Here is a 10,946-nt window from a genome sequence, read left to right on the forward strand (position 1 = left end):
GAAACCATAATGTTAAAACATGCATATGTCACTGCAAGATTGCTTGAGAGCGGCAATGGTGCAGACAGTTTGACAATTAAGCTAGAGACAAGTATTTAGAGCGACAGTTGCAGGGCATGACAGACTGTAGATGGGCTGTTTATTGCATGGCCATGATTACTCTTCAAGACTGTTTGTGTGTGCTCCCTAGCCATAACAAGACAATGTTCCTGATTTGTCAATGGCAGCAGGGAGGGGGAAAATGCATTTTGGGGTTTCTCAGCTACAATAATTAAACTACTTTTTACTTATCCTTTTCTTCCAAAAATGTAATTTACTGGATAAACTGTAGTGCTTACTCTCACATTTTTTTGTAGTTATACATTAGTTCAGAACCACAACCAGTGTATAAGAAACTAAACAATCACAAACTATGAAAAGGGCAAGGAACAGTTTATGAAGAAGAAATATTCTCTTATTAAACATACATTTTATTTTAGTTATTTTAAAGTAATATTAGCAACATATTAAATTTTCATTAGAAAACGAATTAAAACTAGAAAAAAGTTCAATAAAAATAAATGCCAACATATTAAAAATGGTACACGTCAGGGATGCCCGCTTTCTCCTCTACTCTTCGCTATGGCGGTGGAGGCCTTTGCAACAAGAATTAGAGAAAACATCCAAATACAGGGAATCGCTTTTGCAGAGTCCCATCAGAAGTGCCTGCTCTATGCTGACGACATATTTACAATCTGCTCCCCGACTACATCCCTACCTGCCCTTCTCACTGAGCTAGAGGATTATAGGAGAGTCTCGAACTTCTCTATCAATATGGAGAAATCAATGCTGATACCATTGAACCTGACGGAGGCAGATCTCCACTTTATCTCCACCCACACCTCTTTTCAGATTACAAATAAGCTGCGCTATTTAGGATTAGATATCACCCCCCAACACACAGACTTATTTGACCTTAATTACATCCCACTTCAAGAGCAATCTCGAATTATGCTTGAGGCATGGCAGAAACAAGGACATCTCTCCTGGTTGGGACAGATTAACGCAATAAAAATGTCTCTCCTTCCTAAATTCCTATATTTATTTCAAACCCTCCCTTTAGATCTGCCCTCTGCGTATTTAACAAAGCAGCAAAAATTGTTTGAGTCTTTTGTCTGGGCACAACGGAGGACTAGGGTTTCTAAACACACCTTATACCTAAGCAGAGAGGACGGCGGTCTGGGGGCTCCAGACATGCTTGCCTACTACCGCGCAGCCAACATCGCACGCATCACTGCATGGAAACATGCTCAACCCAATAAGCCTTGGGTACAGCTGGAAACTAACCTAGCAGGAAACCACAACCTCAGTGACCTGTGCTGGGTTCCACCCAAACATAGACCTCCTACGGTATACACAAATTACTTTGTTGTCGCCACACTACGGACATGGGATAAAGTCTTGACCGTTGACAAAATACTCTCGAGCCAAATATCCCCTCTTAAACAACATCCTTTTGCAAACGGGTAGCATACCTACTCCGCTTATAGCTGACTCCCCTTCCAATGTCCCAGTGCACATGATCTTAAGTAAAGGGCTAGTTCGTCCCCAGATGGAGATCTCGCGGCTGCTGGGGCCTCCATATCTCCAAGCACGACATGCCATAATTTCTAGCCTCCATAAATCCGCACTCACCAGACCACTCACTCCCCTTGAGACGCTTTGTAGTACCCCCTATATGTCCAGATCCCATATTTCCATAATTTACAGATTACTTAGAGGTTCTTTTCCTACCAAACGGCCATCTTTCATAGCCAAATGGGAAAAAGAGCTAGACATTAATATATCAGACACTCAGGGGAGCCGTATATTCTATGAAACTAAAAAGTCATCATTGTCATTAGCCATCGTAGAAATGAATTATAAACTGCTCTCTAGGTGGTATTTGACCCCACATCGCCTGCATAGCATATTTCCCAATTCCTCTCCCTTATGCTGGAGACAACGCGGAGGCAGAGGCACCTTATCCCACATTTGGTGGTCCTGTCCTCTTTTGCAAAACTATTGGGAAGGCATAGCTAAATGTATAACCACTACCCTGGGCTTCTCAGTCACACTATCCCCCACCATGGTATTACTAAATAACACCCCAAACATTCCATGTATATATAGGAAAAAGCTCCTCCAGTGCATGCTTAATTGCGCTAAACGCTTGATACCAAGATTTTGGAAAAAATGTCAAACCCCTGATTTCATGATGTGGGAGAGGGAGGTAAATCATGTTCTAGCCCTGGAAAAAAAATCATTATACCTTCAAGGGAAAACAAGACTTTATTGCTGACATACTGTTCATATGGGAACAAAGGTAAAGCATCTTTTCATTTCATTTTAGTATGCATAATAACATAATGATTGCCATGAGTACAGATGACTGGTACAAGGATATTCAGATCCCTATGGTTGTTTTTCAAATTCTGTGCACACTTGTCTTAAAATGCATGAGTAAATACCTGGATTTAATTGTTAATTGTTATTTTCGATGTAAGAAGAAATGTCACATGATATTGTTGTAAAAACTTAATAAAAACTAATAACAAAAATAAATGCCAACAACAGCTCAAATATAACTTTAAAGGGACAGTAAACAAGAATTTTTGTTGTTTAAAAAGATAGATAATCCCTTGATTACCCATTCCCCAGTTTTGCATAACCAACAGAGTTATAATAATATACTTTTTACCTCTGTGATTACCTTGTATCTAAGCCTCTGCAAACTACCCACTTATTACAGTTCTTTTGACAGACTTGCATTTTAGCCAATCAGTGCCGACTCCTAGGAAGTTCCCGTGCCTGAGCTCAATGCTATCTATATGAAACACATGAACTAACGCTCTCTAGTGGTGAAAAACTGTCAAAATGCTTTCAGATTAGAGATGGCCTTCAAGGTCTAAGAAATTAGCATATGAACCTCCTAGGTTTAGCTTTCAACTATGAATACCAAGAGTACAAATCAAAATTGTTAATAAAAGTAAATTGGAAAGTTGTTTAAAATGGCATACCCTATTTAAATCATGAGGTTGTTTTTTTTACTTGACTGTGTTTAAGGCACCTGAGACAATCTGTATTTTGGAGTATTTTTTTTATTTTTATTTCATTCACAGTTCTGAGATGCCACCAGATATACACATAATAGCATACAAAAATATATTTCAGAATTCGTTTGGTCAGTAATTTTGATCAAATGCTACTTAAAGTGAATGTAAAGTTAAATGAGAAAGTGCCCGGTTTTTAAAAAATACTCATAGAAAACAGGGTTATTTTCCTTTATTAACCTTTACAGTTAAAGTGAAGGTAAACTTTCAAGAATCAGTGCCCTGTTTTTAAAAATACTATTAAAAACAGGGGCACTTTCATTCATTAAAGTTTACATTGCACCGTATTTTGAAAAATACTTACCTTTATCTTCTGCAAACCCGGATCGGCGATCACCCACCCGGCAGCTCCTCTGTACATACGTCACGAATGACGAATCCGGCTTCCTCCAATCATGGCTTCCCCCAGAGCAAACATTTCCTGAGGCCATGCCGTTATTGGAGAAAACTGGTTTTGTCATTGCTGTGTAATTACAGCAGGAAGAAGCAGGAGGGGGGAATCGCCGATCCGGCTTTACAGAAGATAAAAGGTAAGTATTTTTCAAAATACAGTGCAATGTAAACTTTAAAGGGACAGTCAACACCAGAATTTTTGTTGTTTTAAAAGATAGATAATCCCTTTATTACCCATTCCCCAGTTTTGCATAAACAACAGTTATATTAATATACTTTTAACCTCTGTGATTACCTTGTATCTAAGCATCTTCTGACAGCCCCCTGATCACATGACATTTTATTTATTATCTATTGACTTTCATTTTAGCCAATTAGTGCAGTGTCTGCCACAATCCACGGGCGTGCTCACAATGTTATCTATAGGGTTTACCTGAACTAGCTCTCCCCTGCTGTGAGAAGCAAATACAAAAGCATGTGATTAGAGGCAGCCTTCAAGGGCTTAGAAATTATCATATGAGCCTTCCTAGGTCTAGCTTTCAATTAGGAATACCAAAAGAACAAAGCAAAATTGGTGATAAAAGTAAATTGAAAAGTTGTTTAAAATTACATGCCCTATTTGAAACATGAAAGTTTTTTTTGGACTTGACAGTCCCTTTAATGAATGAAAGTGCCCCTGTTTTTAATAGTATTTTTTTTTTTTTTTTTGAAGTATTTTTATTGAGGGAATAACAGTTCCAAGACAAATACAGTTTGCCCATACAACAAATGGCACATAATACATGGTAAAATACATATCACATGCCTAAGAAAAAAATAAAAAAATAAAAGATACATAGCAACATATGCAGAAATAGTACCCTTAACACAATATTCATATAGCTGACCCAAATTGAAATGTAGTCAAAGGTATGAAGATTGAGAAGCAAACCCGATATCGCCCTCATTTTTCCCTCCACTACTGCTGGGGCCACTTTTGGACCCCTGTATTAAAAGTACTTCTCAGAGGTTTTTTTTATAATGTAGACCTAGACCAGGCCTGCATTTTATATGCTTCTTCCCAAGGCAGCTAGGACCACGGGTAGGTCCCTAAGACTAATAACAACATTAAGGGAAGATATTGCAGTAATGGATAAATACGTTAAAGATCCAAGTACCAAACGCTGTGTCAGAGTTAAAGAACCACATAGACAGTTTCACTCATACATAGGGAAACAGGTAGATGATACACAAATGAGCTAACATCAGTACTAGAATTATGGTGATAAACAGTCTATAGACATTGAACTCAGGATAATTCATAGTAAATCTCTTCATTTTTAATCCGGAGAACCATTTTTTCGCTTATATAAACAGAAACCACTACATTGGTTCTACGAACAGGGCAGAGACAGTATAACTCTGCCAAAAAGGAGTATGGAGGATAAGCTAGTTATCCCTTACCTTACATTTGTGAGGGGGGGATGAAAGAGGGAGAGAGGAGGGAGAGGGAGAAAGGGGGAAGAGGGCCTAGGGGGGGGGGAGAGGGGAGGGAAAGTGGGGAGGGAGAAGGGGGAAAAAGTGGAAAGGGGGGCTAGGATGGTAAGGGGAGAAGGGGAATGGAAAGGGGGAAGGAGGATGGAAAGAGGGGGGGAAGAGGATGGAAAGAGAGGGGGAAGGGTGGAAGGGAAGGGTGAAAAGGGAGGGGGAAGGGTGGAAGGGAAGGGTGAAAAGGGAGGGGGGAGGGTGGAAGGGAAGGGTGAAAAGGGAGGGTGGAAGGGGGGGGAAGGGTGAAAAGGGAGGGGGGAAGGGGGGGAAGGGGGAAAAGGGAGGGGGGGAAGGGTGAAAAGGGGGGGGGGGAAGGGTGAAAAGGGGGGGGAAGGGTGAAAAGGGGGGGGGAAGGGTGAAAAGGGGGGGGGGGGAGGGTGAAAAGGGGGGGGGGGGGAAGGGTGAAAAGGGAGGGGGGGAGGGTGAAAAGGGAGGGGGGGAGGGTGAAAAGGGAGGGGGGGGAGGGTGAAAAGGGAGGGGGGGGAGGGTGAAAAGGGAGGGTGATTAGGGAGGGGGGGCTAAGTCTAGAATGCAAACAGAGTCCTTCATGATGGGCAAGCGATGGATCCTAAGTTATAGTTAGATGTATATACTTTCCTCCTCGCCAGCGTATAGTCTCAGGAGGGGGACCCCAATAAAGATAAAGATAAGGGGGCAGACTTTCTACAGGGTGTATACGGAGAAGGGATCACATATAGGCATTTAATAGGGCACTAAGGTCATTAGATAGAATGGTGATCTGTGCACATGGCATAATTAACTAGGCAGTTCAATATTGCTAGATTATAGGCTATAACAGCATCGCTCTCTCCAGCGCTCAGGTTACACACATCAAAAAAACAGTAGAGGTAGGTCTACAACATACTGGGAGTTAGTAGCACAATGACACACATATATCATGCATAAGTGAAGTTTTACCGCAAGGCAATCCAGAGATGAGGATGTGACTGAATCACTAGACTGACCCTTATATTCATAGATCTAGTTACTGTGATCTAGATTATGTCGTATTCATAGTACCCAGTATAAAAGCTACACCACTGAATCAGCCCAAGGGCTTCATAATACACATAGCAACATATAACTTGCAACATAACATAAGACATATAGCAATGTGAGTAAAATAATGAAGATAAAAAACATTAGGGAACCCAAGAAGAAACAGTGCTGTGATTAGTTAATCAAGCACTTAACGTAAAAATGAGTACACATAAGTCCCACAGTCCTGCACACGGTCCCAGACCCAGAATCCACACAGTCTCCGAAAACAATCTTTATAAGTGTAGACTCTGCAGCCACTGGTATAGTAGAATTATTGAATAAGTCTGTGAGCTGAACTACAGGCATCAGCAATTTGATAGCAGTGTGAGCCCTTAGTAACCGCCATCGCAACAAAAATGTCACCCTACTCCAGCTTTTATATTTGCCTCAGGGGGCCAGAGATCTTCACACTGCAGGGTTATCGTGGGGGAGGTAAGGATCCTAGACAGAACCCCAGCGCGGCATCTCACTGAGCTCCAGTCAATGAGAAACTCCAAGGCAGTGTTGCGATATGGGGCCGCCAGTAAACCACATGTACCAGCAAGAGTGTCCCTACAGATATCGGCCGTACTCTCGCCTGCGCTAAACCCCGTGGCAGTGGTCAAGGGACACCTCCCGTAGCTCCCATCAGAATGACTCACCAACTCGCCTCTTACGGAGGAAAGCCTCCCGGTCTCACAATCAGCTCTCATAGGGGTCAGCACAGTGCGCTTCAGCAGGGCCGGCTCTTCACAGGTCTCAACATGACCTCCCACAGCTCCATTCTGCAGTCGCTCCATCTCAGGGTGGTCATGTACAGTACAGGGGTCGCCATCAGATATCTTAGCAGCTGGTAAACGTTTCCCTGGTACGTGTGCTGCTTCAATCTTTATGAGCAAGTCATCAAATCTGCTTAAGATCCGTTTCTCATATTCAGCAAATAGGATCTGCAGCGTGGCACAAATGGCTTCCCCCATAGTCCCAGGAAAGTTGCGGCCTGCTGTGTCTCAGAAAAAGCAATGTAACAGCGTAGATGAATTCTTCATTCAGCCAGATGTTTTAAATGATCCCCCCTAAGATTCTTAACACTAGTTTAATAACCAAATACTGTTCCACAGAGGAAAATTTGGGTAAAATTAAAGTGAATTCAGGAGCCTCTTAGAAACACGTCTCATTGCTCTGGCTGTTGGCTCCGCCCCCTTTAATAGTATTTTTAAAAACAGGGCAGTGATTCATTAAAGTTTACCTTCACTTTAAGCAGGTTTTTTTTGTTATTATTTTAAATACTTACCTTTCTCCTTATGACAGCAGACCGGCAATCTTCCGCCCGCTTCTCATGCTGTACTTAGCATATTGATGACAAATCCGGCTTACTACAATCATTGCATTGCTTCATGAGCTGGACGCCTTGGGGTACACGCAATGATTGGAGGAAGCCAGATTCATCATTGCTGTGCTAAGTACAGCAGGAGGAAGATCGCCGGTCTGTCATAAGGAAAAAGGTAAGTATTTAAAAAAAAAACGCTTAAAAGTAAAGTTTAATGAATGAAAGCGCCCCTGTTTTTAAGAGTATTTTTTTTTTTTTTAAATGGCACTCATTTAACTTTACATTCACTTTAACATATTTTGTTTGCGCTCAAGATACGTAAACACCTTGTTGCGTGTTCTATATAAGGCTCTATTACAGGTCTGGGTGCAAGAACCTTAAAGGATTACTTTCTGTTATAATTTTTAAGCTAAACAACTAACATATTAAAGTTAATAAACATTAATTAAAACCTACTGACCTATATTTTCTCCAAAACGAAGTTTCATAACGTTCTAAAAGTTATATCTTTTATTCGCCAATGATGTCACGTTATCCTGCCCACTATTTTCAGCACTGCATGTTCAAAATACTTAAACCAATAACTTTGTTTAAAGCGCCATTTTGAAACCTAGGTATTGTAAACGGATTGGTACAGAGCAAAGGATACCCACTGAGTGGGTTTGGAAAACAATTAAACTTGCAGACAAGATTTCTGATACACGGTAGAGATATGTTAATGAAATGCTATTGATAAAAAGCGTATTTGGGGTTGTTAGTTAGTAACAGGCATAGAAAATATTTACTTACAGTGGCCCTTTAATCTTAGCTGAGAGCTTGCAAGTGAGTGCTGGACTTTCTCTGTGTGTTGTATTAATTTGTTTTGTAATTTCCCTATGGTTCTTGCACCCAGACCTGTCTGGGGTAAACTGCCTGTGACTTTGGGGACAGCACAGCTTCCTGTGAGTGCCGGTGAGCACCCAGGGCTGAGCATGTTACAGGATCATGGGATGTGTACCCGGTCTGGTATGAGAGTGCAGTCCCCTTCCGTGTTTTGCATATTTCCTGGGTGATTACATAAGCCTGTGCACCCTTCCCTTGTTCCCAGTTTGTTTGGATTTGAGAGATTGCATTGTGTGGCTGTTTTAGGGTCTCATGTATTGGAAAGGACCTTGACGTGGTACCTGAGTTTGTCCCATTTGGCTACATGCAGTAACTAACCTTTCCATTTTTGCTTTTAAATCTTAGCTGAGAGCTTGCAAGTGAGTGCTGGACTTTCTCTGTGTGTTGTATTAATTTGTTTTGTAATTTCCCTATGGTTCTTGCACCCAGACCTGTCTGGGGTTAACTGCCCGTGACTCTGGGGACAGCACAGCTTCCTGTGAGTGCCGGTGAGCACCCAGGGCTGAGCATGTTAAAGGGTCATGGGATGTGTACCCGCTCCGGTATGAGAATGCAGTCCCTTTCCGTGGGTGTGTGTAATATATATATATATCTCAAAATAACAAGAGTATTGCATTGAGCAATGATACTTTTTTTATTGGACTACCTATACATTTATAAGTTGACAAGTTTTCATTTGAGTTCCTTCCTTTATCAAGTCTAAAGCAATACTGACCAGTTCAATGGAATTTTTTAGACTTGATAAAGGAAGGAAATCTTCCGAAAGCTTGTCAACTTATAAATGTATAGTTAGTCCAAAAAAAAAAAAGTATCACTGCTCAATGCAATACTCTTGTTATTTTGATATCTAAATCTCTGGACTAACACGGCAACTCCAAATCAATATATATATATAGGCTTACCATAATTTTTAGAGGTGAAACTGGGACCACCTGGTGCAGTGACAGTGGGGGTGTGGTCAGGAGCGTGGTCAAGGGGGTGTGGCAATTACTGGTCCTTTAAAAGTAGTAGCTTTTATGTGTGTAATGTTTCGTGGATACTCTACCCTTCCTCAGTCTCACAAGTGAATCACACAGTTTAAATAGACCATAACACCACCCCCTAGTGAAAAAGGCACCATTATGTTGTCATGGCAAATCATTAATCTAAATCTCAGATTCTAAATAATGCCAAACATCAAGCATAATTATCACTTTCATAATTATAAATTTCACAATTTAATATCTGCAGTGTAATATGTGTTTTATGTGTCTAATTAAGGAACAGAGCCAAATACTGATAAGGCATAAATACAACATTGAATGAAATAAGTAAAAAATAAACACATACCTGCTAAAGCTGTTTAAGAGGCTACTCTATACCATAATGCAGGAAGATTATAGCCAACATGCTATCCTGCATGAAGTAAAGCAAGATCCAGGCCAAAAATCCTTCCTGTCTGTACTTCCTAGTCATACCCATATGATTCCCCTAAAGGTGTATTACCGGCAATGTCACCAGGGGTCGGGGGGGGTGTTAAATTCTTAGAAAAATAAACCAAGTAGTACTACAAAATTAAAAAAACCCTATGCTGCTCACTCAGCCTTTATTACTAAATGTAAACTTTGAAGGACACGAACGTTAAGCTAAGCAGGGCTGTATGTAACAAAGTACCAGCATCCAACTATGCTGGAGAGCCACAGTCCAGTCATTTTGAATAATGTGTCTGGGGTTCAGGTGGTCTGAAACCCGGACACATGATTTGAAACCTGGAGGTGGCAACCCTACTGGGACAGAATGAACAACTGGGTGGGACACTGGGACCGCACCTCCAAACCGGGACAATCCCAGTAAAAGTGGGACTTCTGGTAAGCCTATATATATAGATATATATTTATCACGTGCATTTCAGATAAACGTATCTGTCAAGTACTACAATACAATCCCAAAATCCTTCACCTGCAGGCCAGAAATTATCACGCAAAATGAGCAATCCTGATCTAGATAAATATATACGGTACATACAAAAGTGTCCTCTGCAACAATATATCACTTGAAGGATGTAGCATGATGCTATTCCAATCAACTACAATTTGTAACAAAACATACACATGACACACTAAAACCTAGGTCACGCCTACAAGTCGTACTCAAACACAGGGTTAATTAGATAACGTGCTCGGGTGAATAATTTTCTGTTTCTATGCATTCCCGCTGGCCATAAGTGTGTGTGCTTGCACTAAACAACTCCCACACGCAGATATAACACCACCAGTCGTATTACCACGCACGGACTAACAGAACACATTATATCAAATTACAACTCTGCGCTCGCATATTCCAACAATTATACCTCTCAGCCTCGGACTCTCCGCGTTCCGCCATTACAGGAACAACCGAGTATCCCGCAATCACCACCCCCACCAAATCAGAAACCATCTGACGCGCATATGCAAACACTATTGGTTGACATGACCATCCATCACAATAACTTCCGGGTTTTACAAAGAACTACTTCCTGCAGAATGAGTCGGGTAGTAATGGGAGATATGCGGGCTGCTTCCTATTGGTTGAGGAGATGCGTTTTGTAATAAGGGTTACTACAGGTTTCAAATTGCGCATGCGTATTGGAAAAGCTAAGTTTCCCATTCATATGTGGCCACTATGTTGCGCTGTGGTTCGTTCAA

General features: G+C 41.2%; 1 protein-coding gene across 3 annotated transcripts in view; it reads right to left on the reverse strand.

Annotated features, from left to right (window-relative positions):
* TCERG1 (transcription elongation regulator 1) overlaps nucleotides 1-10,693 on the reverse strand; it is a 178,723-nt gene extending 168,030 nt beyond the window's left edge. For all 3 annotated transcript variants that reach the window (XM_053717150.1, XM_053717151.1, XM_053717149.1), the window contains exon 1: nucleotides 10,613-10,693. In XM_053717150.1, coding sequence (XP_053573125.1) covers nucleotides 10,613-10,644 — 32 coding nt within the window. In that variant the 5' untranslated portion in view covers nucleotides 10,645-10,693. The remainder of the gene's footprint in view (nucleotides 1-10,612) is intronic.
* Nucleotides 10,694-10,946: the final 253 nt, after the last annotated feature.

This window comes from Bombina bombina, chromosome 6 (assembly GCF_027579735.1).
Source record: "Bombina bombina isolate aBomBom1 chromosome 6, aBomBom1.pri, whole genome shotgun sequence".
Lineage (NCBI taxonomy): Eukaryota > Metazoa > Chordata > Amphibia > Anura > Bombinatoridae > Bombina > Bombina bombina.